Source organism: Colossoma macropomum, unplaced genomic scaffold (assembly GCF_904425465.1).
Source record: "Colossoma macropomum unplaced genomic scaffold, Colossoma_macropomum, whole genome shotgun sequence".
In the NCBI taxonomy this organism is placed as follows: domain Eukaryota; kingdom Metazoa; phylum Chordata; class Actinopteri; order Characiformes; family Serrasalmidae; genus Colossoma; species Colossoma macropomum.
Window position 1 is genome coordinate 30,022,539 of NW_023494791.1, and position 27,259 is coordinate 30,049,797.

General features: G+C 41.2%; 2 protein-coding genes across 9 annotated transcripts in view; both read left to right on the forward strand.

The window, feature by feature from the left end:
- Nucleotides 1-17,165, forward strand: part of htt (huntingtin) — a 49,584-nt gene extending 32,419 nt beyond the window's left edge. For 3 of the 5 annotated variants that reach the window (XM_036574817.1, XM_036574815.1, XM_036574819.1), the window contains 21 exons: nucleotides 705-827; nucleotides 1,025-1,241; nucleotides 4,061-4,206; nucleotides 4,403-4,580; nucleotides 4,683-4,778; nucleotides 4,893-5,077; nucleotides 5,661-5,787; nucleotides 5,873-5,976; nucleotides 6,087-6,241; nucleotides 6,574-6,713; nucleotides 6,824-6,906; nucleotides 7,023-7,153; nucleotides 8,452-8,584; nucleotides 9,678-9,833; nucleotides 9,935-10,125; nucleotides 11,260-11,374; nucleotides 12,028-12,259; nucleotides 12,608-12,713; nucleotides 12,874-13,036; nucleotides 13,529-13,689; nucleotides 13,921-17,165. In XM_036574817.1, coding sequence (XP_036430710.1) covers nucleotides 705-827; nucleotides 1,025-1,241; nucleotides 4,061-4,206; nucleotides 4,403-4,580; nucleotides 4,683-4,778; nucleotides 4,893-5,077; nucleotides 5,661-5,787; nucleotides 5,873-5,976; nucleotides 6,087-6,241; nucleotides 6,574-6,713; nucleotides 6,824-6,906; nucleotides 7,023-7,153; nucleotides 8,452-8,584; nucleotides 9,678-9,833; nucleotides 9,935-10,125; nucleotides 11,260-11,374; nucleotides 12,028-12,259; nucleotides 12,608-12,713; nucleotides 12,874-13,036; nucleotides 13,529-13,689; nucleotides 13,921-14,134 — 3,156 coding nt within the window. In that variant the 3' untranslated portion in view covers nucleotides 14,135-17,165. The remainder of the gene's footprint in view (nucleotides 1-704; nucleotides 828-1,024; nucleotides 1,242-4,060; nucleotides 4,207-4,402; nucleotides 4,581-4,682; nucleotides 4,779-4,892; nucleotides 5,078-5,660; nucleotides 5,788-5,872; nucleotides 5,977-6,086; nucleotides 6,242-6,573; nucleotides 6,714-6,823; nucleotides 6,907-7,022; nucleotides 7,154-8,451; nucleotides 8,585-9,677; nucleotides 9,834-9,934; nucleotides 10,126-11,259; nucleotides 11,375-12,027; nucleotides 12,260-12,607; nucleotides 12,714-12,873; nucleotides 13,037-13,528; nucleotides 13,690-13,920) is intronic. The other 2 variants (XM_036574820.1, XM_036574818.1) reach the window with 1 other exon arrangement.
- A 1,212-nt stretch (nucleotides 17,166-18,377) lies between these two features.
- Nucleotides 18,378-27,259, forward strand: part of rgs12b (regulator of G protein signaling 12b) — an 89,604-nt gene continuing 80,722 nt past the window's right edge. For 3 of the 4 annotated variants that reach the window (XM_036574821.1, XM_036574823.1, XM_036574824.1), the window contains exons 1-3: nucleotides 18,378-18,552; nucleotides 21,543-22,483; nucleotides 23,174-24,349. In XM_036574821.1, the coding sequence (XP_036430714.1) occupies nucleotides 21,704-22,483; nucleotides 23,174-24,349 (1,956 nt within the window). In that variant the 5' untranslated portion in view covers nucleotides 18,378-18,552; nucleotides 21,543-21,703. The remainder of the gene's footprint in view (nucleotides 18,553-21,542; nucleotides 22,484-23,173; nucleotides 24,350-27,259) is intronic. The other variant, XM_036574822.1, reaches the window with a different exon arrangement.

Here is a 27,259-nt window from a genome sequence, read left to right on the forward strand (position 1 = left end):
CATTTCCATTTCTACTTCACAGCACAAGAGTGATATAAAGTGGAAGTTCAGATTCCATGCTTTTGAATGAACATTTCAACTTGTTTCAATGAGCTATAAGTGAAAAATAAGTGAGAAATTACAGCAAGCTTCTGTTATTATTGGTGATAAACTCTAATGCATGTTTGCATTATGATGGTAGAAGGACAACAGCAAACTAGATGTTCCATATTTTTCATTGGAGCAGCGACAGAAGCTTCAGCTGCAACAGTGACAGTGTACTGCAGGCATCTAGCAACTCTTCCATCAAGAGTTCAGTTTTCCAAGCTTTTGCCATTGGCCGCAATGCTGAAATTAACCAGATGTTGATTTTTCTGCAAAAATAAATGCTGAATGGTTGCTGCTAAAATCCAGACATAAGGGCCTGTATAGTGAAAGCTTAACTTTCTGAAGAAAGCGCTTCATTATGTTTAAGAAACATTTGCGTGTGTGTGCTCTCTAATGCCATCACCACTACAACTTTTACATGGCTGCGTAATTCACCATTGCTGCAACAGTTCTCCTAAGTGGCATGTAACAGTGCTTTTTTCAACATTGTGCAAGTGCTGCATGAGGGTTAAAAGTTGTGTTGCTTATTCTCTGTTTATTTTTATGTATTTATTTATTTGTTATTTTAGATTGTTATTTTAACCCTCTTGTGTTTTCTGTGTGATTACATATCATAGGAGTGGTATGTTGCTCTGGTGAAATCCCAGTGTTGTTTGAAAGGCGAAGGAGCACTCTACGAGACCACAGACCTGCTCACCAAACTACCCCAGGCTGACCTAAAGGCCATCATGTCCTGCAAGGTATTCAACACCATACATGCACTTGCCCTTTTTTTCTTTCTCTGTTCTCTATGGTCTTTCTCACATCCACGTTTGTTAGACATAATAAATTATAATAAATGTTTTGCTTCACTGACGTGCAAACACATTGGCATATAAACTGCCTGTATTACCATTCGTGCATGCTTATAATTTGTGTGTTTGTCTCTACCTCCCAGGACTTTAACATGTGTCTGTTAGCTCCATGTTTGAGTGTTGGCCTGCAGAGGCTGTGCAGAGATCAGGGGGCAGTTCTTTTTGAGACCGCCCTACATGTGACATTTGAACAGTTGGCCAGCATCACGGCGCTCCTTCCCTCCCCTCATCAGCCCCTCTTGCTCTCCTCCCAAGCCAGCATGGACTCCTCCTACGGGAATGCACTCAGTGGTGTATATGGTGAGTTTTAGCAACTGGCAACATATTAGCCTGTTAGCTTGCAAGGCCTTAGCAACTTGCAGCATGTGATTGAAAAACGAATTTATACTGCATAGATATTGAGTTGTACGCTGTGTTTGCACAGGACTTTGTTTTTAGTGCACCTATTAAAAATAGCAAGTTTCTGTAATCCATTTGGTTTATAATTTTGCTTAATCTTAAAAACATCTCAGCATCTTACACCAGAAAAACAGTGAGATCTGAGTGATCATTAGCTTATATATTACATTGTTTCATGTGTGTTTTAGATGTATATACTAGGAGTCGCCCAATATGTGTTTCTGGGCCTTTACCAGTATTGATTATTGGTGGACAAAGAGACTGATAAAATGTATGGGGCTGATAGCCATAAAGTAGTTTGTTTACATTTGTAAATTATGAGAAGACAATATGGTTTAAATGACCTCTAAATTTGTAAAAATAATGAACTATTAAATAGCTCTTTACAATGATGCATATAAGAAATATGTAATTAAATAAATAGCTCTCCATAACCATGCACATAAACAAACTCAAGCTCCCATATGACAGGTTTGATTCAAGCTAAGAAGTGCCCTAAACACTTGTATATAGCTTGCAGTAAAATCCCTCTAATGTTACTCTCAGTCTTTTTGTAGAGGTTCATTAAGTCTTGAGTCTGTTTCTCTACATATTTAATGCTATTAGTGGTAAAGCAAGTGCTCAGGCTGTCATTCTAAAGTCTAAAGTAGGCCTGGTATAAATGGATATTGTTGGTCATGGAAAAGTAACTTGTTGGTGATGTGTAAAAGGTGATAATTACCATTTTGGGGAAAAAAACTTATTAACTTACTTAAATTAGAGAGGACCAATACCGTTAAACAACTTGTAAACATGCTGGGAAATTAGGGCTCACGTTAAGATGTGTGTGCGCCAATAGTCAGTTTTTTTCTGTGTTTGTGTGTATGTGCTTTACCTACCGTGCAGTTGTTTACCTTCTACTTGTTTTACTTTACATTAAGTTTAGCTTTTGTGGATGGAACCGGAAATTAATGCTTAGGAACTGTAGCTTACTTCAGTGTGTAAAACAATCAAGCTAAATTGACTGGGTATTTACCCTAGAGCAGCTAGATAAGTTAGCTCCAGCCCTGTAGAAAAAGTTCTAAGTCTACAACCGGGAAAACAGGATCAGAAAAAGATAATAAATGAAACTAAATGGTATGTACCCAAATGTTTTTTTTTCACTTTTACTGTTATAACAAAAAAAAAGATGGTAGAGCAGTTCCCCACTGTCTTTGCTGCATGCTTCTTACTGAGTAAAATTTGCAGTATTTTCTGTACAGCTTACGTTTCCCGTTTGTTAGTTGAATTATGAACACCGCTATAATAATGGAAACGCCTTGTCTTGTAAAGTGCTGTTAGCATGCAAGTCGCTGTAAATCTGCACCAGAAGAAGCACATGAATGCACATGTACATGCTGACATATATTAAAACGACAGGTCAAGTAGTCTTCAAAAGATGTTGGGTTCCTCACTGTTATATTATTTAATTGGTTATATCAATTGTTAATCAAACCGTTAATGTCCAAAAAAAGCATATACACTTTACAGGGGTGGGGCATGTCAGAAAGGTGGAGGGGGCAATATAATAAATAATTGCAATTTTTTTTTTCAACAGGAAAATATTGTGCTAATTATTTTTAGATATTGCCCAGGCCTAGTCTTAAGACACTCCATCCATATTTACTTACTACTGATGGTAGAATGTGACCAAACCAGAAAAAATGCTTGAGTCTGCACACTGCACTCCCATGAACAATACGCTTACTCTCACCAAGTAATTGGGCTGTTTTGGGCAGGTTTTGCACTACATAAAAAGAGTCGTGTTTGTTTGGCTACAGTGGGCTTGTGCAGTGAAACAACAACTTGTGTAGACTCTGAAATCTGCCGATGTAGTGGTGTGCATAGAAACAGTGACAAAAGGTTTTGCCAAACAGTTGCACTATTCATCCTCCGCATGTCTTGGATACAACAGCATGTTACCTGCGTTTCTCACAAATGAGGGAGGCACAGAAAATTATTTTTTGCCATTTTATTTCTGTCAGGGTTCGCTACATTTACCTGAGCCAGTTCATTACTTTTACTTAGTGACAAGGGTGGAAAAACTCGTTTAGTCCAAATGGGGTGGTAGTTTTCTCATTCACCCGATTTCGGGGTTCATGTGGTTTATGTAAAAGGTAAACGGAACACTGAGGTTGTGAAATGGGTGTTTTAGTTTATTAGCTAACTGGCATGCTATGATGACAATAGTGTTGCTGAACTCTTTGCATTAAAAATTTTGATTTTACCAGACTTCATCTTGCAACTTTGAAGGGCGTTCAAACGGTGCCTACTGGAAACTTGATTTTCCAATATAACAAACTCCCCTTGAAAACAGCATTTTACTGGCTCTTATGTAAACTGGTGCTTAGTCCGTCTACAATTAAAATAAAAATGTCACTAGAAACTGTTGTATCTGTCCTTTTTGAGGACAAATTGTCACTCAAAGTCAAAAGTACATTGTCAAAGTACATTTTATCATTCTTTGCCTCTAATGTCATGGTTTTTACAAATGCACATGCATCACCTAAAATCTTTTGTCTAGAAGAAAACAAGATAAAATGCCAAAGCCGATTATCAGATAAAATCGAAATAACTGGCCGATAATCAGTTGACCCCTTGTATATACTATTACTTGTTAACGCAGACAGCCGTTACAACTGTGTGTGTGTGTGTGTGTGTGTGTGTGTGTGTGTGTGTGTGTGTGTGTATGTGCGTTACAGGAGAGCCTGGCTTCTATCAGACAGTGGTGAGTGTTTGTGGGGCGTTGAGTCAGTACCTACTGGCTCTGCCAAAACTGCCCTCTCCTCTGCAGATCCCTCCTGCTGCAGAACACCTCATCACCTCCTTCAGCACCCTTGCCATAGAGGTCAGTCATACACGCTGCCATAGCACTTATGCTTTTATGAGTGTCTTTATAAATTAATAGATTTCTGAACTGACATGAGAAGGTTTTTTTTTTTGTCCAATTGTATCTAAACATTTGTTTTTGCATTTTGCTTGCTTTTCTAGACTAATATCTGCCCTCTTTTCTCTCTCTTTCTATCACTTTTCTTTCTCTGTAGCTTGTGGCATGGCGGTTGCTGCAGGACCGGCTACCTCTCAGTGTGGATGTGCAGATCAGCGTGTCCTGCTTGTGTCTGGCTCTTCAGCAGCCCACAGTCTGGACACACTTTGCCTCTCGTGCCTACCTCACACACACCTGCTCCATTATCCACTGCATTCAGCTGCTCATTTACTCAGGTGTGTGTACATGTAGGAAGGTGGATGTTTTTGCCCTCAGATAACGTAACTGGTTACACACTGATTTGAATCGAATATGATTGAATTTTCTGCCTAATGCAGTCGCAGTCGGTCCTGGTGACCAACTTGTGAGGCCTGAGAAGAAATCACGCTCAGACCGTGACTCTGAGGAGGACCAGGTGGACTCTGCACCAGACAGTGAGTTTTGCGCACAGAGACATGCACACTTGCACAAACATATGGAAGCATGTGCCAGTAGAGCTCCCTTTTATTTACTTTTTTGATTCATTGATGATTGCATGTGTATTTCAGATATACGTGAGCAGCGGTGTTGTGAGATTATGGCTGAGCTGGTGGAAAGCCTGCAGTGTGTTCTCGCTCTTGGTCACCACAGAAACAGCAATATCCCAGCATTCCTTACCCCTACCCTTCGGAATGTCATAATCAGCCTGGCTAGGCTGCCTCTGGTTAACAGCTACACACGGGTCCCACCACTGGTGAGTGCCTCCGTCCTTGTGTGTGTGTGCGTGTTAGGGCTGGGACGATAAGCAAATTTGAAAAATTGTTAAATGCTGTCTTACTTTAGAGCTCATGGCTTCTCTAGTTTATTCTTCTTTTAGCCCTTGGAGCTCTGAGCTCAATCAGAGCCTCAAACCGCAACCCCCCTTCCACTCTTGCATGTCACACTTTTGGAACTCAGCACTTGATGTAGAAGTTTAAGAGTGTTAAAAAAAATTGCAGCTGCTGTTTTTATTTGTAAAAAGTCCTTGCAGTGAGTAAACATTAACTTAGCATTTTCCTTACATAGCAGATCTCAATTACATCTATGCACTGTTGTGTGTGAAACCAGGACTAGAGTTTCAGATCACAGATTTGAGAGCAGCACACTCATACATAGATTCTGTCTATCAATTTTATGACTGTTATCAATGATATTTTCCTAGCCCTAGTTTGTGTCCCTGTCTGTGATTATCTGTTTCTTTGCATGCCTGGTGTGTGTGTATCTGTCCATGTGTGCATACATGTGTGTATTTGTAATACATTTCTGTTTGGCTGTGTGTATATGCGTTTGTGTGTCAGGTCTGGAAGCTGGGCTGGTCCCCCAGACGTGGTGGGGAGTTTGGGACAGCACTGCCTGAGATTCCTGTTGAGTTCCTCCAGGAGAAAGACATCTTCAGAGAATTCCTTTACCGCATTAACACTTTGGGTATGAGACAGACAGACATGAGTCTATGGCCTAACATCTTGTGTTTATCAGAATCATGTTTTGTAATGTCATGCGTGTGCTGCAGGTTGGAGCAGCAGGACTCAGTTTGAGGAGACCTGGGCCACTCTATTAGGGGTGCTGGTCACCCAGCCAATCACTATGGACCAAGAAGAGGAGAGCCAGCAAGAGGTAAGGGCAGTGTTTCAATTTATGGAATATGAAGAATTACTTTTTTTCATTAACAACTTATAGTTTGTTTTCACTATTTGTTGTTTTGTGTCTGTATGTTTGTGTAACAGGAGGATCTGGAGAGGACTCAGATAAATGTTTTAGCCGTGCAGGCCATCACCTCACTGGTGCTGAGCGCCATGACTCTGCCTGCAGCTGGGAACCCTGCAGTCAGCTGCCTGGAGCAGCAGCCACGCAACAAGAGCCTCAAAGCTCTTGACACCAGGTGCATTTACGTATATTATATGTTATATAATATTATAGAGCAACTTAGTGTTTTTAAAAGTAAGCAAAACGTTTACACTTCTCACTTCAGTCTTTTAAAGCTAAACCTATTTGTAAAGTAGACATTTAAACATTTTAAAGTGTTTTTTAATGCTTGAATATTTAACAAATGGTTTATCCCTGGCAATTTAGAGTGGCAGCTGAATGAAAAGATAGTGGTCCCAGCCACTCTTGTTGGTATATTATAGTGAACTGAATTGAAGTGAGAGTGTAAACAGTGAGCTGAACACATGTTAAAAGTATTCATAATGAAATAATAAAATTGTGTTGCAGGTTTGGGCGTAAGCTGAGTGTGATCAGAGGTGTGGTTGAGAGGGAGATTCAAGCCATGGTGTCCAAGAGAGACAACATAGCCACACACTTCCCTTACCAAGCCTGGGACCCAGTACCGTCGTTGTCATCTTCATCTGCAGGTGATGTGCACATGTGCAACCACGCACACTCATGCTCTCCATTAGGGAAGGCCATCTAGAAATCACTCTTACTTTTTCCTGTTAAGAATTTTGTGAATTTATTTGTGCAGGCACTCTGATCAGCCATGAGAAGCTCCTCCTTCAGATCAACACTGAGCGAGAGATGGGCAACATGGACTATAAACTAGGCCAGGTTAGAGAGTCCAAAAACTACACCCCCCAAAACTGTTGTACATCTGATTTAGATTTGACTTCTTTCATAGTCTATACTGTCTGTTCATGCAGATTTTGTTTGTATTACCACTGTAGGTGTCCATTCACTCTGTGTGGTTGGGGAATAATATCACTCCTCTGAGGGAGGAAGAGTGGGGTGAAGATGAGGAAGATGAAACAGATGCTCCAGCACCTTCCTCGCCACCAACATCTCCTATTAACTCCAGGTAAAGCTATGTATACACACCTACACAATTATTTGTAGCTTGTACAATGTATATGGATTTATTCATTGAAGTACCAATAACTTATTTAGATCAGTATAAGGCAGCGAAGTGTGAATTGTGTTCTGCAATAAGACAAAGATGAACTATGCAAAGCGATTGAAGGAGAAGGTGAAAGGTAATGATGCTAGATCATTTTGGGAAAGTGAAGTTTGATGCCCAATTATAAAGTAAGGTCTCTGTCTATACCAGATAACGATGTGGACCTACCAAACAAATTTAATCTGTTTCATGCGTGATATTAAGAGTCCACCTTTCATTGTGCCTAGTTGTGTGTCCCTTTCACCACCAATTGTCATTACTGAAGGTGGTTAGATCTGTTCTTAATGTACAAAATCCCCCCCAAAAAATCACCTGGACCATATAAGCTTTGCCCTGCTGAATTAGAATATTGAGCTTGTCAACCAGCCTCATTGTTTACAGATATATTTAACATCTCTCTGAGTCAGGGTGTTCTGCCACAATGTTTTAAAGAATCAGTTATCATCCCTGTGCAAACAGGTGCTAAAACCACCTCACTGAATGATTTTAGACCCAAAGCACTTGTTTTTGTTTCTTTGAAGGCATTTGAGCATATTATTCTTACCCATCTTAAGTCACATACAGCTTCATATCAGTCCGCTTATTTTGCCAGTCGATCGTTTGACTATGCTGTTAATCTAGCTCTTTGCCACAATTAGAGACATTTAGATCTGGCTAACAATTATGTATGTGTTTTATTCATTGATTTCATAGCCTTTGTAAGACTCACAGATGTAATTTTTCATGATTCTCCTCTACTAAATGTTGTAATTGTATGTTGTATTGTATAGTGTTTATTGTATGTGTGTTACATTGTATGTATATATGTATTGTGGTACAACAAAGTTGAATTACATCCTGATGCACTAGATACAACTACCACAGACATATTGTGTAGTAATAAAAGAATCAAATTACATTAATGCCATACAGACTTAATATTGTAGGACTGCAGCCGAATATTATTTCAGTAATTAATGAAAATTATAAAAGTATTATATTTTACATCAATTAAATGATCTAAAATCCCACCCACTAATAGATCAGACCTGCCCCTCCACTCCCATCCAATACAGTGATCTTGTTGTTGTATGCTGGTACTGTACCACATAACTCACACAATAGTAATGGTAGGATCAGTGCACTTAACATAGTATTAAGTTCGTAGATGGAATTTCTGCAGACTGACCCCAGTGCTGTCTGTCTTATCTTCTCTTAAGGAAACACCGAGCTGGAGTAGACATTCACTCCTGCTCCCAGTTCCTCCTGGAGCTCTATAGCCAGTGGATCCTCCCTGGCAGTCCCAGCAATAGAAAAACACCTGTAGTGCTTATCAGTGAGGTGGTGCGTTCGGTAAGTATGTGAGTTTTGATAAGAGTGCATTTTCAGTGCAAAATGCAGACCAGCCTTTTCGTTTATTTAATTTCCAGTCTAATTATTAATTTTTCTTTAGCAGGGACATTCTGTAAAAATTACGCAAAGGCCTCCAACACTAATTATAAAATGAATCTATCAGTATTTAATTTCTCCACCCTTAAAAGAGACATTTAGCATTCACACAAACTACCCTAGCACACCTTAGCTGTCTTGCAAATTTCCTTCTCATGTGCATCTAAAATGGCTAAAGATGATATTTCTGAGGAGATTGGATTTAGTTTATACTATATCTAGTTTCCAAAACTGGAGTTATAAATATTAAGAGAGAGAGAAAATAGTACTCATGCAAAGCCTGATGGACCAAAGAAACTGTCACCATCACATAAACTGTACTGAAAGCTTTCATCTTTGAGATGAAACACCTGCTCCAGTTTACAAAAAATACACAGGGACAGGTGTTTCTGTCCATCCTTCCACTATGAGAAGACAATGCTGTGGCTTTGAAAGGACATGTAGCTGTCAAGAAATTGTTACTGAGTAAAGAAAACGGAGAAAAAAAATGCACTAGAACACAGAAACTGGACATCTGAGATGTAGAGTAAGGTTTTGTGGACTGATTAGTCTAAATTTTTAGCTGGGATTACTCGTTTCATGAGAAGCAAAAAATGCAACCAACTTAGACTAAACTTTTGTGTTCTTTTCAGACAAGTCTCTGAAAAGAATGAAAGCTGTAATAAAGGCAAAGTGTGGACACTAAATAAAAAACTTAAAAAAAAAAAAAATTTATATTTAGTTGTTGAGGCTTCTGTGTAATTTTCTGTTAAAATGTTTTCTGCTTTTTTCCCTGATGCTGAAAATTGCCGCTTGAAATCAAATAAATAAATAAACAAATTAAATAAATAAATTAATTAAATAAAATAAATAAATTAAATTAAAGACTGGGAATTAAATAAATAAAAGGGTGCTCTCTCAGTGTATTACTGTTTGTACTGTTATTTTATTTTGTCCTTTCATCTCTTTTGTGCTCTCTGTTTAATTCTTTTCCTTTTAAACCTCTATCCCTTCTCAGCTGTTGGCGGTGTCTGATCTGTTTACGGAGAGAAATCAGTTTGATATGATGTTCTCCACCCTGATGGAGCTGCAGAAGGTCCATCCACCAGAGGATGAGATTCTCAACCAGTACCTTGTCCCTGCTATTTGCAAAGCAGCCGCTGTGCTGGGCATGGTGGGTGTGAGTGCGTATATGTGTGTAGGCGTGTAAGAAGGAATTGGTGAACGCTGGCTAATTTCAGGATTTGTAAAAATACCTATGTCGGTGTGGTTTAGGATAAGGTGACAGCAGAGCCTGTGTGTCGGCTGCTGGAGACGACGCTGCGGAGCACTCATTTGCCTAGTCGAATTGGAGCACTGCATGGAGTTCTGTACGTGCTGGAGTGTGACCTTTTGGATGACACTGCGCGCCAACTCATACCCACCGTCAGCGAATATGTACTGTCTAATCTTCGGGCCATCGCCCAGTAAGTGACACATTTACTGTATATGTGCACACACCAACTTGTTTTCAGTGAATACATACTCTGCAACCTTAGAACCATCTCTCATTGACTAACATGCACAAGCTCATATCCGCTGTACTGTCCAACCACAAAGCCATGTGTTCTCCATAGAAAAGCATTGTTTGTAGAGGGAATGCTCTGAAGCAGCCACATACAAATCTAGGATTGGTGCAAATCAAAGGAGTATAAAGCTCCCCAGCTGTGTAATTGCATTCTCTGGAGTGATGGGACACTATTGCCTACGTTTAGAATGAGTGGAATGGCTCTTTAACCCATATTTCCACTGCATCATTGCAACATCAACTGGAAAACCTTCCTAGAAGAGAAGAGGCTGTTACTGTAGCAAAGGCTGGGATAAACTTCTTATTAGTGCTCTAGATTTTAAAACAAATGTTTGACAAGAAATTGTCCAGATGCTTGTGGATTCACAGTGTATGTACACAAACACTAACCTGCCACACCAACTCATACCCACTTAAGTGAATACGCACTGCCAGCTTTAGAGCCAACACCCAATGACTAACGAAACACTCAACATTTTCAGATGCACTGAATATGTAATGGCTAATCTCAGAGTTTCTTACACCAACCACTGTCCAGTTAATGCATACTGTTAAATGTCATTGTTCCACACCCACCTCAGGTTTTACCTGCTGTCAGCAAATGTCTACCATTCATTTTTATCTCACAGTGAGTAATGATAATCACTGTCTTTCTAATCTTACAGCCATCAGAGCGGAACACAGCTGCAGTTCTGCAGCTTGATAATACATCAGTAGTCACGTAGAAGAGTGTGTGTCACATATGAGAGAATATGAGATAAGACAGAAATGGTAAGCAGTTAGTGTTCCACTCCAGATAAAAGACCTCACGCTGACATGGCTTTCTTAAGATTTTTAGCCCCCAGTGGTAAAAGCTGATGGCAGAGCCCGCTGCATGCTGAGCCACGCTACTTGGCTATCAGCTCCTCATTAGCTCTAAGAAATGGTGTCTCACTGAGAGCCAAGAAGACTTACAGCTGGCAGAAGATAATGAAATATGACTGAGTGTGTGCAAGACTAACAAATTTGTGTGTGTTTGTGTGTTGTGTTTCAGCTGTGTGAACCTGCATAATCAGCAGCATGTGTTGGTGATGTGTGCTGTGGCATTCTACATGATGGAGAACTACCCACTGGATGTGGGGTCAGAGTTCAATGCAGGGGTCATCCAGGTAAGGGTGTTTAAAAGGGAATTTCACTGATTATTCAGAATTTCTGCATAGTTCAAGTTAGGAAGTTAGGATGTAAACAGTTATTCAGAGTGGTTTGATGTCAAATGCGGCATTCCAGAGAAACTTTCCAATTCAGAATTGGTCAGAGTGGTGGTGGTGATAAGGTGTCCAAAGTGCCTCTGAAACCTACCTTACAGAAAGCTATTCCATGAAATGGTTATGAGTATGTTGGGTGATGTCTCAGACGTTGTTTTACGATAGTTTTGCGACAGTTTTGCGACAAAGTTGTGTCCTAAAATGTATTTTCAAAAACACATTCATGGTGAAGATTCAAACACATGGTGTTATTACCCAGTGAAAACTTTTTTTTTACCCCCCAGATTTACCACTACTCAACATTATCAACATTACAAGATATGTGGTTTCACTGGGCGATCTGGATAGCAAATAAAACAGCTTTGAATTGTAGATGTTGTGATGTTCCTAGAATGGCACATTTCCTACCAGACCACTCTGAATTATTTTTTTATCTCTGTTTTGAAAAATCATCTACGTGTTTCTGTTTTTAATGTTTTGCTCCATGTTACATTTCATTTCTTTTGTCTTTCTTCATGTCTTTCTTTGTGTTCTCTTTGTCTCTTTCATTTCTGCAGCTGTGTGGTGTAATGCTCTCTGCCAGTGAGGAAGCCACTCCATCAGTGATCTACCACTGCACACTGCGAGGTCTGGAGCGTTTGCTTCTGTCTGAACAGCTGTCACGGATGGACGCAGAGACACTGGTGAAGCTGAGCGTGGATCGCGTGAACATGCCTAGTCCGCACCGCGCCATGGCCGCCCTGGGTCTCATGCTCACCTGCATGTACACAGGTGTGCCTGGAGAGGAAGGCAGGACACATTTCAGCTCACCTTTTCCCCCACTGACCCTTTTACTAACCAGCACCTGCAGAACAGCCCCCTCCCTCATACTAACAAGCCTTACTAATGCACAGCACACCTACACACACACTGTTGATCTTTGATGATGAGGTTCCGTAAAGAGAAGCTGTGTATATATAATATTTTGTTTTCCGTATGAGATCTGCTTCTGAGCTTTGAAGAATAAGAGGAAGATGCACAGTACTTTGGAATTGTTTAAATGAAGTTTCCTACTATTTTATTAGATGAGTAGAAGGCTAGATGTTACTTTGCGTCGTGTTTGCCGAAACTGATGGCCATTTTGCCTTCCTTCTGCAGGGAAGGAGAAAGGGAGTCCTGGTCGCCCGGCTGATGCAGATCCCACAGCTCCTGACAGCGAGTCGGTTATTGTTGCCATGGAGCGTGTCTCTGTTCTCTTCGACAGGTAACATTTGAGCATGTCTGATCAAGATATTAATGTACTGTTAATAGAGTTCTTCAGTGAAACATTCAGGTTAATTTTGGTCATTTTTTGTTTGTAGTTTAGAAGTCTGATCAGATGAATTTGGAGACTAGCTTGTTAATATATTGTCCTCCAAATGCAGGATCCGAAAAGGTTTTCCTTGTGAAGCAAGGGTGGTGTCTCGCATCCTGCCACAGTTCCTAGATGACTTTTTCCCGCCGCAGGACGTCATGAACAAAGTCATTGGAGAGTTCCTGTCCAATCAACAGCCTTATCCACAGTTCATGGCAACAGTGGTTTATAAGGTGGATTATGTTTTGCGTTTGTTCTTTATACCAAGAATTGCTGTCAATTCAAAAGTTTATTAGATTTCATGTTCTTCTAGCAGTGTTTTGATTTTGTTGCTTTGATTTCATGTCAACAAGCCAGTAAACTTGCTTTTTTCTTGAGGAAGGTTAATGTGGTTAAATAACAAAGAAGGACTTTGTCAGCAGAGCCTCTATTTGTTATTTTTGCCATAAACTAAGTAATTGAAATAGTTCACTACTTCACTACTTCTGTGCTGAGAGAAACTCATGGGTTTGGGTGAAATATGGTGAATACAAATGGAGAATGACATCAAAACCTGCAGAGATATGGGTTACTACTAGTTATTCTATAATTCTGAAATAAGTGTTTGAGGATTCCGATCATTTTTCAAAATAGCGATTTATTAACAGTAAGTTGCAATGTTTTCACAGTAAGAGACATATTACCTTAGCATAGACATTGATTATAATTTGTGTTCCTTGTTCCAGGTGTTTCAGACACTTCATGCCACAGGCCAGTCCTCCATGGTGCGAGACTGGGTGCTACTCTCTCTTTCCAACTTCACACAGAGAACACCTGTTGCCATGGCAATGTGGAGCCTATCCTGCTTCTTTGTCAGTGCCTCCACTAGCCAGTGGATCTCTGCCCTGTATCCTTAAACATACCCACAAACATTAAACACAATGCCTTTTGTTAGTATTCTCTGCTTGTATCACTTTACTACACGCCAGAAAGTACTGTGCTGGAAGCAGCACTCCATTGGTGTCCGTTTCAAACACCAGGCATATAGATCCAAAACCAAGCTTTCTTTGTTCCTCTTCTCTGTTTTTTCCCGTTCTCTACCTATTTTGTTCTCCTTAATTCCTCTCTTCTCTTTCAGCCTGCCTCATGTGATCAGTCGCATGGGCAAGTCAGACACCGTGGACGTTAGCCTGTTCTGTCTGGTTGCCATGGACTTCTACCGACATCAGATTGACGAGGAGTTGGATCGCAGGTCCTTCCAGTCTGTTTTTGAGATGGTGGCATCGCCTGGTAGCCCTTATCATCAGCTACTGTGCTGTCTGCAGAGCATCCACCAGGACACATCACTCTGAGACATGCCAGAATAATTCTACCAAGATGTGTCGCTGTGAGACAGACCATAATGCTATACTAGCTTAGATCTGAACAAGATACACCATATTAATTCAGCCACGGTGATCACTTCGAGCTATATCACTTTTAGACTGACCATAATACAGAGCTTATACAGTCTATAGTACTCTAAAAGGCCCTATTATGAGACATGGCCGCATCATACCAGGAGTTGAATGGGGACCTAGGCAGTCTACTGTGATGTTGACCATTAAAAATAAATAAATAAACACAAGACCCCATCATAGTTGGCTGATGCAAGAAATGGTAGGATTTCAATCAGTTCAAAGTTATTGCATCCTCAAGATGCTAGATCCCATAATGCATTTGGAAAAAAAAAACTGGAATGGTCAGCTTTAAAAGATGCTACCGAGGAATATCGCTGTTATAGGAGCAGAGTCTTTCGTGCATTCTGTTCAAAGTTGACTTTCAGGCTCAGCATCTGTAAGGAAATTGACAATGGAGCGCAACTGGTCTGATCTCAGAGACGTTAACACACAGCATATGAAATTCAGTTAGACGGAATGTCAGATAGCTGATATGGAGATAAAACAGCAGGTCATTCACACTGGCAAGCAAGCAAGTAATTTTACATGGTGATCAGAAACACTGCACTACTCACAGTGAAAAAAGTACACAGCCTCTTTTACACCAGTATACATTCAGGATCCGATTTTTCCAGCCTTGCAACTTTTCAACTCTTTTAGTGTTGTCACTCGCTTAACTATCCCACAACAGCAAAGCCAACACATAGATGGACTCCCCAGTCAGACGTCACCATATCCACATGTAATGGTAAACATATTTCAGGAAAGTTCACTATTTAAGGTGTTTACTGTTCAGCTTGGAACTAGCGCACGCAAGTTGGATGTATCATATCTGATTGTGGTTCTCGACCTCACCCCACCATTTCTTTCTATTTTCTCTAAACTCGCCTCTTCCCGCCCTAGAAGCAAAACATTTTTTTCCCTCCTTGCTCTTAAGTCATTCCTTTTGCACAAACAATGCATCAGTTCGCCCTTTCTGACTTTTAGCACTTGGAGAAAATTGATAACTTTAATTGCAAACTGACTTTATGTAACTCTCCCTTATGTGAGGGAGCTACTTAAGCCATGTTGAAATGAGAAGATGAAATTATTTCCATGTATTTAAAACATAATGTGCTAGATGATTCTGTTTTGTTTTATGTTGCAAATAATAGAATTGGCTAGTGCGAAGTTTACTATTCTCTTAAGTCCAGCTGTCTTTTTAATTTTAATGTTTATTTTTTAAAATTAAAATAAGATACTTGCTTCTCATTTATAAGCCCTCTAGGAAAGGGTTTGAAATAGCCATAGTGCTTGGTGTTGTTTTAATTCATGGCAGGTAAAAAAATCAGTACTTCAAGACAGCATCTGAAACTACTGCACATGAATTTACATTGGTTTAATGTAATCTAGTTACACCTTCATAATGGTTTGTTAGTTTGTTTTGATTTCTTTTAATGCTCAGGATGTAACGTGATTATTGATGTAGAGTCACAACTGGAAGTCTGTCTTTTATGTTGAGTGTCTAAATAATGTAAAATTTATGTAAAAAGAAAAGAAAAATATTTGTGTTAAACTTCCAAAACTCTGTGGTGCATGAGGATAGCCACCAAAAGAAAAGATGGCATGAAGACCACAGTTACTGAATGTGTGCAAACTACTACACACTATGAAGATGACACACCGCGTCAGTGCTTCAGGGTTTCTCCATGTAGAGAGACGCAGTTGAATTACAGAAACTGACAGCTATTCACTCTTTAAAGGCCTGGAATGAACAATCATGTTATATTTGCTTTGACTGCATAGACATCACTTCACTGTAAATAGAAGCCTTAGTCAACAACCTGGCAACATCTTGTATATTTAAGCCTGCAGCATGCTGTTGTCTGCTTTCAATATTAAATCGGTATTTTCACGTGATGTCAAAACTACAGTGGAGGGGGGGGCCACTTTTTTTGTGGTCGGCTTAAGTATAATGACCAATGAAAAACTTGGAAGAAATTGGGCAGGTTGTCTTTAGGTACCCCGGCATGCTTATTGGCTCTAATATGGCAACAGAGTTTGTCTGTCTTGTTGCATTACAGTCATAGCTTTAGGTATATTAAATATGAACTAATATCCAGTGCTGTCTGCGATGTTTTAGTGGTGTAGAGAGGCAGAGATATCCAGCCTTTGACATTTTCACAGTTGAAGTGTACCCTTGTATAGACACACTCGGTCGATGTTTCTTCATGCACTCAGAGGTTTCTCAATTGTAAAAGCATTCTTTTGGCGTCGACGGTGCTCCAAATTCTGCATTTACACAATAAACTTTTAACTCCTGTGTTGTTTGGTAGCTACTTTTAAGATGCAAAAGCTTGAAGGATTGCAAAAACCCAAAAGAGTCGAAGCTGGAATGACTCAAACGCCTTTATCTAGGTGTTAAAATCAGCAACTCGTAAGACTTCACAGCCTATTTCAAGAATTAGTGGGCTGCTTTGATGGATTTAGCACATCGCTGAGCTCAAGCCCTGAGAATACAGGATGCGCTTTCTTTTATTTTCCCTCACTTTTTTTTCTATTTTCCAGTCCCCCCACCCTGCATCCTTCCCCTGCTTAAGTTCCTTCAGTAATGATCTGAAGATCCATTTTTTCATTGTAATTGAGGCATAGATCAATCAGTATGTGGGGACAGTAGATGGACTTTCTGCCCCATCAGTGCACGTCTGGTAGGGAAGGTTGGCGGATGTGTAAGTGTGTGTACTCAGTTCAGAACAGCAGTGTAGGAGGCTGTGATAGTCTTGCACTGGAGCCTCCTGAACACCTGCTGTTTCTGCTTTAAGTATTCCAACTTACTTCTGCAGGCTTGATGCAGTCGAATGAAGACAAAGTCGTTGTATTTAATGTAATGGCTTATTTTAATATAAAATTACTGGAAAGATTATAATGTAGTAATAAAATGAAGAATAAAATGTTTAAAAACGTTTTTTTGTTCGTTTGTATTTCCTTTGTACCCTTGCCTGAGTTTTCAGTTATTTTGCAAACTTTTTTGCTTTTTTTTTCCAGTACTTTTGTATTTTCTATTATTTTAATTTTTTATTTTAATTTTCATTATGACCATAATTTAAACTGGACAGCTGCACTTCTGTGTGTTTTAATGGGCCCATTTCCTGCATTCTTCTGGCATTTTACTGATATTTGTGCAGTTTAATGTACCAAAAACATAATTCATTTTTAATAAGACCATTTTCCATTTTCTTCTGATCATACAGGATTAAACAAGCTGTTTTTCTTAATGTTTCCTTAAAACTGCTATATGTAAATGAGCTCTGTTCTGATCGGCTGCCCTGTATTGTGCCCTGTTTAAAAAGCAGGCTGAAATACTCCTCATAACTTCAGTGTGAATGGGCATAGCTAATCTGCTGTACAATGAATGGGTGGATATTTGTCTGTTGCTTTTCTTGGCATCACAAAAACAGTGCATTTAAAATTGTCTATTTTTGCAGCTTAAGTTCCATATGTGGACTGAGTAGCGAAGGGTAAAATTTGAAACTTTCACGTCAAACTCTTGTTTCTAAAAGGTGAGGCTTATTCAGTTTTCCATGTGGACACTTAAAAGTGCCAGCTCCTTTCATATCAGTAGCAGCCAACGGTTTTAGACGACTGTTTGGGACAGTGTGTAGTGATAATCCTCTCAAACACTTAGCAGGGTGTTAACAGTCTCAGCAGATCAGGGGGGAATCTCAGGCCAGCCAAGAAAGAGGCAAGATCTGTTAGTCTTGAAAATGAGAGGCTGACGGGCAGACAAAGCCCCCGTGTGTGTGGCCGTGCTGGCAGTGTTGGACTAAAATGTAGTACAGACAGGTCTCTATATAGACTGAAGTTATGTCGTGAACGGTTGATTATTAGTCAGTGACTCTAACAGTGTCTGCAGCTCTGTTAACCTGATCTGAGATCAGTAGCCCTCGTCCCAGTTCTGCACCTGCATCCAACTAAATGAACCTCTTTAGCCTGATGTTCAATTATTGGAATCCCCTTTTTTCCTCCAGAAAAGTATTGGCAGACTCTTTTATTGTGATTTGGATGTTCTTGTTCTTGTACTGCCAGTGTGTTTGTACAGTCGAAGGCCATGAAGTCATGTGACCAAAAGAAGGGCTACAGCAGTGGTCCCCCCTTAAAAAAAACTTGGGAAGCACACACACCTCCTCCATCCTTACACCAGCTGGTTGGCCTTCTTTTGTTTACTCCAGCAGGAAGACTAAGTTACCATGCAGTCAAATTGTGCAACGGCGGATGACACGTTTATTACAAGGACCGAATAACGGAATCCGTGTGTCTCTGTTAACAAGGTAAAGGACCTTATAAACTCACTGGTAAGTTGCAGTTTAGCCTCCGTGAAACGTTTAACAAATTGCTAATTTTAGCTAGCCTGGTCATTCCAGTCTTTGGTTTTACGGGGGAAAAGAAAAAATATATAGCTGGTTAAGTTTAGCCCAGCATGTCAATGTCTCACAGCTTTTTCTTATTACTAAATCAAGAACGTTTTATCTGCTTAGCCTAAAGTAGCATGTCGGTGTTTGTCATTTGTAACTGTATCTTTTGTGGCGCTGAAAATTCAACACCGTTACTCGCACCAACCAGCTGTTCCCTTAGAAAACAATACGGGTTAGCAGCCTCGTTAGCGTTCAAGCTAATGTCTACGAATAATTATTGCTGTGACGGAATGAATGAGTACATGGCTATGGCTAGTGACGTCTTAAGTAACGCACCACATGTTGTAGTGATGTATTGAACTTCGTTTGTTTCGTAAATGGGAAAGTTTTGAAGTTTTCGACACCTGTGGAATACTTTGGATTCCGAGCCAACTAGCCAGTCTCAATCAAACTGGATTCCCGAACTGGGACGAGTTCTTAAGATGATTGACACAGACACAGACCAATAGCCGGTGCCCTTTGTCTGTTGACATATCCGTTGTCATGGTTACAGGTAGTGACTTGTTACTCTTTGTCCAATGGGAGCGCGGAGGCGGGACGGAACCGCGTAGCAAGAGTGAATGAGGGCGCATCGCATCCAGAGGCAAAAGCCGACGAACAATGAAGGAAAGTTTATGAGCTGCAGTTAAACGTGAGAGTGAGCGGATCAGCAGCGGCTGCGCGCTGTGGGTTTAAGAAAGGAGCGTAAACGGCATCACGGCGACTTGAAGATCCCGCTGCCGACCTTAAATTATGACACTGATACTGTAAGGTCGCTTTTTTCCGAGACACTTCTGCAGTCAGGATGCCATGAGGCTTCGGCTACACCGTAAAACGTACTCCCAGTATATTACATTCACAACAGTCAGTGATCATGATGACAACCAACGGTATATTATTATTATTATTATTATTATTATTATTATTATTATTATTATTATCCTCCTTCTCCTTCTCCTCCTCCTTCTCCTGCTCCTTCTTCTGGTGATGGATTTTTGTCCGCTAACTCATCCTGCAGGTTTTAAATATCGACACGGTTCCAACTAGGAAATGTTCGGTCTGATAGGGAACGGTGTGTAGCTTTTTGAGCGGACATACGGTTTTCGTTCAGTTATCGTTAAATTACGATTTTTTTTCTCATAGAGATGAATGGGGTGCAGAAGTTTGTGTACCCAGCTTATATCACGATGGTACAATTCCATTCCTTGTGGGATATTATAGCAACCACCTAGCAACCACCTAGGATACCATAGCAACCACCTGAGATACCACATCAGCTGCTTAGTGACACTTTAGCAGCCCTTCGAGATACCAAAGCAACTTTAAAGCAACACCCTAGCAGCCATCTGTCATACTTTAGCAACTGCCTAGCAACATCCTAGCAGCTACCTAGCAACCAGCAGCTACCACCTGGAATACCATAGCAACAACCTAGCAACACCCTAGCGACCAGCTGGAATACCATAGCAGCTGCTTAGCAACACTCTAGCATCCACCTGAGATACCATAGGAACCGCCTAGCAACACCTTAACAGTCACCTGTGATACCGTAAAATGACCCTGCAACACCTTAGTAACCAGCTGCAAAACTATAGCAACTGCATAGCACCATCATAGCTACCTTAAGCAGAAAGATTACTCTGCATTTTCTTCATAAAATGCACTTTTCTAGTTAGTTAATATTATTTTATAACTATTGATGTTAATAATGATAATGATAATAATAGTTATAATAATATTGACAACAGTAATAATAATTACTCTAATTCATTTTCTTTTTTGCTGTTGCTCCAAAAAGAAAGAAAGAAAAAAAAACCTTGTTTGTTGTGCGTGTGAGCATTTGTTGGTACGGTTTTGTTTCTGCTGTGCTTTAAAATAAGGGCGTATGATGATATCAGAGTCATATCTGTCTCGGCAGATATTTGTTTTAAAAAATGATTGGCTTTGGACTGAAGATTAGATTGAACTAATATTTTAATATTTGGTGCACTCTGGAAAGGCAGAATGTTTAGGTGATGCGGGGTTACTGTGTTGAAATGTCTGTATTTTATTCATTCTACAGCATCTGTAACTACAGAAATAAATCTTATATTTCTGATTTCTTCTGTAATGCTAATCCAGGTGGATTTAGTTCCAATTTCTACATTTTACAAATGTTTATCAAATTTTTTATTTACATCGGCAGACTCAAAGGAACGAAAAATTGGAAAAGAGATCTTAACCTTTGCCGTTCTTCCCCTAGGCAGCAGTGAGATCAGACGAGTGGTCACCAAACCTCCTTTTGGAGATCTGCTTTCCTGAAGAGTGTAGTTTAAAAGCCTGCTGCCCTTTTTCATCTGATCTAGCCAATCAAGGACTTCTGAAGACGTTACTTAGGTGGTGTTGCAGATTGTAGTTGGACCTAGACTCTATAGGAAGCTAGATCTTCAGGACCAGCATCAGTGACCACTGCTATAGACAAAGTGATTTAGAAAGTATTCTTGAAGAAAGTATACTTAACATGCTTGCTTAAAAATGGGATTCTTAATATAACTTCTTAATGTGGAGTACAAATACAGTTTATTTGGAACAGTTCTGAGGCACACTCCTGTACTTAGTGGGGTTAACAAGGAGGCCTTACAAATATAGTGTACTGGCAGAGAGATTGGGCATGTAGTGATAATTTGTGCTCAATTTATACACAGGCTATTTTTGATAAGGCTGAAAGCAGAAGGGTTATTATGTTTGTGTGCCCCAAGCATCAGGTTTCCATGCACTACTACAGTACTGTCGTAATGACATCATTGACTGTACACATATATTTCTTACAATCTAAATTGCTTATCATGCAATATTTTATCTGATGACCTCACGTAACTCATTGCCTGAGTTTTGCCTCTCTCTTTTTGCAGAAAGTGTGAACCTTCGTCAAGCTCACGTCAGGATGATGTTGCACAGAAAGGTACTAGAGCAGAGAGAATGATCTCACCTGAGTGTTACATTTAGCCCACTGGCTCTGCATTTGTGAAGGCCCTGACAGCCACAAGCGAACGAAGGCAAAAACAAGGTAAAGATGTTTAGACCGTCTGAGACAGGCAGGCGGCGTGCAAATGGGCAGCTGCCTGGTCGTGTTAGAGGGGTGGAAGTGGCCAGAGGCAGGGCGGGATATGGCTTCACCCTCTCAGGCCAGTCCCCCTGCGTGCTGAGCTGCGTTCTGAAGGGTAGCCCAGCTGACTACGTAGGCCTTCGCGCCGGCGACCAGATCCTCAGCGTCAATGACATCAATGTGTCCAAAGCATCCCACGAAGACGTGGTCAAACTGATTGGCCGCTGCTCAGGCGTGCTGCACCTGGTCATTGCTGAGGGCAAGCAGCATGGTGGTGGGGGGCAGCTGGACTCTTGCTCCAGTGACGAGGAGCTGGGCTTCCATGACCATAAAAGCCACTGGCTCCGGCCCAAGGTGGACTCCAAGACTCTGGGCATAAACCGGGCGGAGCGGGTAGTAGCTGAAATGCAGTCTGGTGGAATCTTCAACATGATTTTCGAGAGCTCCAGCCACTCTTCCAGCAGCTCAGAGAAGGCAGTGGCCTGCGCATCCCGCTCCAAACGCAGGCCACTCTCTGAACCAGACGTCTCATTCGGCGATGCTGACGCATGCAGAAATGACCCCAACCTCCTATCCGAGGAGGAGATGGCCCGAGTGCTGCACGACGACTCTGTGTTCATAGATGTGTTTGAAGCAGAGCGGCAGGATGATTTTGAGGGCATCCTCAACGTAGGCATGATCGTGGGCTACCTGGGGTCTATTGAGTTGGCGTCCACCAGCGCAAACCTGGAGAGTGACAGTCTGCAGGTAGGCGTCTGAATATTGATATGCCATTGTCATATGATGTGGATTTTACCTTATTGTGGATAGCCACACTGGGGTGGCTGGTAGCCTAGTGGTAGAAGAGGTGAGCCAGCAACTGCAAGGTTGTGGGTTCAAATCCTAGGACTACTTGGTTATTCCTAGTTGCGCCCTTGGGCAAGGCACTTGACCTGCCACTGCCTCACTCGGCGCTGGTGATGCTGTGCTGCTCCCAGTTGTAAAATGTTTCCCCCTGTAGGGTCAATAAAGTAAAGTAAACATTGTGATAAGCCTGAAAACAGTGAACAGCCAGCATATGCAAAATAAAAATAGAGCTTTTCCAGCTGAAAATTGTGTATGATTATGTAAGACTAAGAAGGAAGATGTGCTGTAATGATAAGATAAAGAAAAGGAAAAAAAGATGAAGAAAAAGAAGAAACTATGAACTGACACCCACAAGGTATTATTTTTATAATCAGGAATTAGTAATTATCAACAATACTTTTGTTAATTGCATCTGAACAATTACACAACAACTACTGAAATTAAAAATATCCACATAATTTTGTTCATAGTATTCTTTATATAATCTATTAATAATAATATATATTTTTTAATAGTAAAATGGATTTATGTTTATTTGTTTGTATACAGTAATGTTCTATTGTTACTGCATTCTCCCGTTCTTACCTGCAGGCCATCCGGGGCTGCATGCGGCGCCTGCGAGCTGAACAGAAGATTCACTCATTGGTCCTCCTCAAGGTTATGCATGACTGTGTGCGGCTATGCAACGAGCGTGGTGCCGTTCTGGCCGCCTACCCAGCCGAAAAGTTGGCCTTCAGTGCCGTGTGCCCAGACGACCGCCGCTTCTTCGGCTTGGTCACCATGCAGGCCACTGATGACCACAGCATGAGTCGGAACAGTGAGGAAGACCAGGGCTTGCGGACCTCCTGCCACGTCTTCATTGTGGATCCAGAGCTTTGTCACCACAAGATACACCAGGGGGTGGCCCACCGCTTCGGCTTCAATTGCACTCCGGATCCGGACACGGGTGGCTGTCTGGAGTTCCCCCCTACCTCCCAGCCTCTGCTGCAGTTTGTGTCCGTGCTTTACCGGGACATGGGCGAGTCTATTGAGGGGATGCGGGCACGAGCTTTCCTGGATGGAGACCTGGATGCTCAACAGAACAACAGCACCAGCAGCAACAGCGACAGTGGCATAGGCAACTTCCTGCCTGAGGAAAAGAACAACCGTGTCCTTCTGGTGGACCTGGGTGCTAACCCTGCCCGCCATGTGCCCACTGGATTATGGGAAACTCCTCAGACTGCCCGTAACCCCGGCGCTCAGGGTGGTCTCTCTCCTCCTCCACCTCCTGTATCCCACCGTAACGGCTACAGACACGAGCAGTTCCCAGAACACTCTCAGCCACACCCACACTCACATGGAGACCCGTCCTCTCTTTCAAGCAGGCACTTAAGCCACGCCTCCAGGCTGGACATGTCCGGCCTCCCGACACGCCATCATTACCCCCCCCATGGCAAGAAGTCAGCAGGGGCAGGGACAGGACAGCGCTGGCTGCCTGTTCACGTCCTGAGAGACTGGAGGCACGGCCACAGCAGTGACCAGGAGTCCTACGCCGAGTCAACTGACGGCTGGTCCAGCGCTAACTGCAGCACCCTCCCGCCCCCCATGAGTAAGATTCCGGCTGATCGGTACCGTGCTGCAGGCGAAATCGCCTCCCAGCCTCACCGGCTCCATGCACAGAAGGATGAGTGGGCCAAGAAGCTGTTTGGCACGGAGAAGAGTCTTCGGGAGCACCACCAGCTGCCCCAGCAACACAATGGGAAGAGGACGAAAGACTCAGAGAAAAAGGTGGGGTGTCTTTTTAAGCCCTTAAACTGCAGGCTTATTATTCAGTTATTAGTTTTTGAACCTCAGGCTTGTTATTTGGTTATTAACTCTTTGAACCAATTCAATTATTATTCTTGTAGTTAGATTAATTAATTTAATTAGTTAAATTAATCAGCAACTGCTTTGAAACTAATGTACTCATGAAGTAATGAGAGTGGATAGAAGCTTGTAGTTTAGGGGTTAAACTGTTGAACTTTATTCACTTAATATATTACACTGCTCACTTATAACCTCTTGCATCCATAGTACATGTACTGAAGTCAGGGATAAGAATCTCCATACTTTGAGGACGTGGGCTCAAAATATAGCAAGTGGTCAGAAATTATTAGCTGGGTGGTGACTGTGCTGTGGGAACTGCATTTGTTTTCCATTTTAGCTTGATCTTTTGGCATTGGTGGTATCTTTTGAGCATGACCCTTATTATGTTTCTAAATCCACTGCAGTAAATTGCTGCTTTATATACACATGCTGGCCGCTCAAGTCTTTGACCCTATTCTGAGATTTTGCCCATAAATAGACTTCAGGATTTTGCTACCCCAGTGAATCTTGATGTACAGTAGGCTTATGTGCATAGCTGCAGTGTAATGATCATCATACCTGTGTGCAGAGTGTTTCTACAGTGTGTCGTCACTGTTGGAGACCGCATGTTAAAACTGACCCTGAGATGAGAAGATTGAGATACAGTGCAGACTTTTAATCATCCAACTCTAAATGACCGTGTGCTCTATGTTTCTCTGACACATATTCATTTTCAGCATATGGAAAAAAGCAGAAATTTATATTTAACAGAAAATAACACAGAAGCCTCAACATCTAAATATACTTCATTTTTCTGTATTTAGTGTGTCCAACTTTTGCCTTTACTACTGCTTCCATTCTTTTTGTGAAACTTGCTTTCAGTTTTTCAAAGAAATGTGCACAGATATTCTTTCACCCTACAAAGTTCAGTCTTAGAAGTTGGTTGCTTTTTCCTGCTCTTCAACCAAGTAATCCCAAACACATTTAGGTCTGGACTTTGGGGTGGTCAGTCCATTGTTCTGACATCAGCATCTTCTTTGCAAATAATTTAATTTTGTTGTCTGTTTCCTTTTCTCAGTAGCAACGTCTTGACAGCTGTACATCCTTTAGACCCTTAGCATTAAGTGTTGAGTTGTCCTCTCACAGTAGAGGGATGGACAGAAACACCTGTGGATTTTTAAGACCTGAAGCAAGAGCTTGGAGTCCCATTTTCTCTATATGTTTTAATGTTTTTTAACTGTTTTTCCCCTTCCTTAGGCTAGTGGTTGATCTAATATCTGATCTCCTCAGAAATATCTCCTGAAAAATGAATAAATTGTATGCTGTGGCCATTTTGACAGGAAAATAAATACATGATGGGTGGTCTCTAACTTTTGAGCAATACTGTAAGCATGTGTAATAAGGTGGGCAGCGAATGTGCAGTGTTCAATTTCAGCAACACTGCTATGTTTGATACGCTCGTACCCTAACAACACACACTGACACACCACAACCCTAGAATCATGCTGTGCTGAGAATGATCCACCACCCAGATAATATCTGGCACTTGGGGTCCTGTGGTGGTCTTTTTTCACTGACGGATGGGCCAGAGCAGGGCTAGTGTTCTGATAATGACAATGAATAGGAGTGTCTTGTGGTGTTTCTGTTATTTTATACATCCCCAATGCATGCTTTGTCTTATGTGTATAGGAAGTCAGATATGTAGTTCAGACTGAAGTGTGCTAGAATTCAGAGGGCTGGACCAGTAGCTGGGATTCCCACTATGATTTAAGATGTTGTTCTAGCTTTGCTTTCCAGCCTGGTTTCAGAATACAAACTGGCATCCGCCTTTTCTCCCATTTAAGGGAGGGGAGAGATCATTTGGAGTGGATGTTTGTCCTTCTAATGAAACAAAGATGTGACTCAAATGCATGATGAACAGACGCTCAAGCGTTGCACTTTCAGACAAGCATTTTTCCATTTATGAATAAAACCTAGAATTGTAGTCATTTGTGAAGCGTGTAAATGCACTTCAGAAATTATCCTGTGCTCAGTGCGTGAACTTCACCAGCAGGCCAGCGTCTTCTGACTCGTTCAGATAAGTGAGACAGAGAGACTTCCTGCCACAGGCAAACTCACGTCCACGTTTATTGTTTAACAGCTCCATTCTTAACTTGGATAGGGCTTTACAATATGAGGAAGTGAGTGATCAGCACTCTCAAACACGTTCAGAGGACAGCGAGTAGAGCTCGTGGGTAGATTCCGAAGCTGTGAGTTGGAATGAGTTGGGGTTTAGCTTGAAGCAGTAGTCTGTCCAAAAGTTGAATTTGTTTGGTGCCTGACGTTTGATTTTTTATTTTTTTATTTTTATTTTTTGTCTTGCAATGGAGCAACAAGGCTGATGTGGCTAACAAGTAACATAAACTTATAGCCTACAAATTAGCACTATACAAACCAAAACATGACTCAAAATGTACAAGAAAATTATAGTAGCGCTTTACTTGAATGCTGCTACATACTATTGACATAACCATTCCATAAACATGACATGGTGGATGTCCTATGCTGTCATAAACTGTCATTACAGATTTTTTCCAGTAATATAACAGTGTTACTATTGCTGATGATTGTCATGACAGTTGGCACAATGTGTGTCATGACAGCTTATGTCACATGCTGATTTTGCTACTTGTGCTCTAGTTAGCCATCATAATAGCAAACAGTATGGCATCTGGCATGACATTTACTGGTAATGGTAAAATGACTCTGTTATTATTACTGAACAAAATCTGTCAAGACAACCCATGACAGGATATGACATCTGCTATGACATGTTCATGACATGGTTATGTCAATGTTATGTAGCAGTAGAGC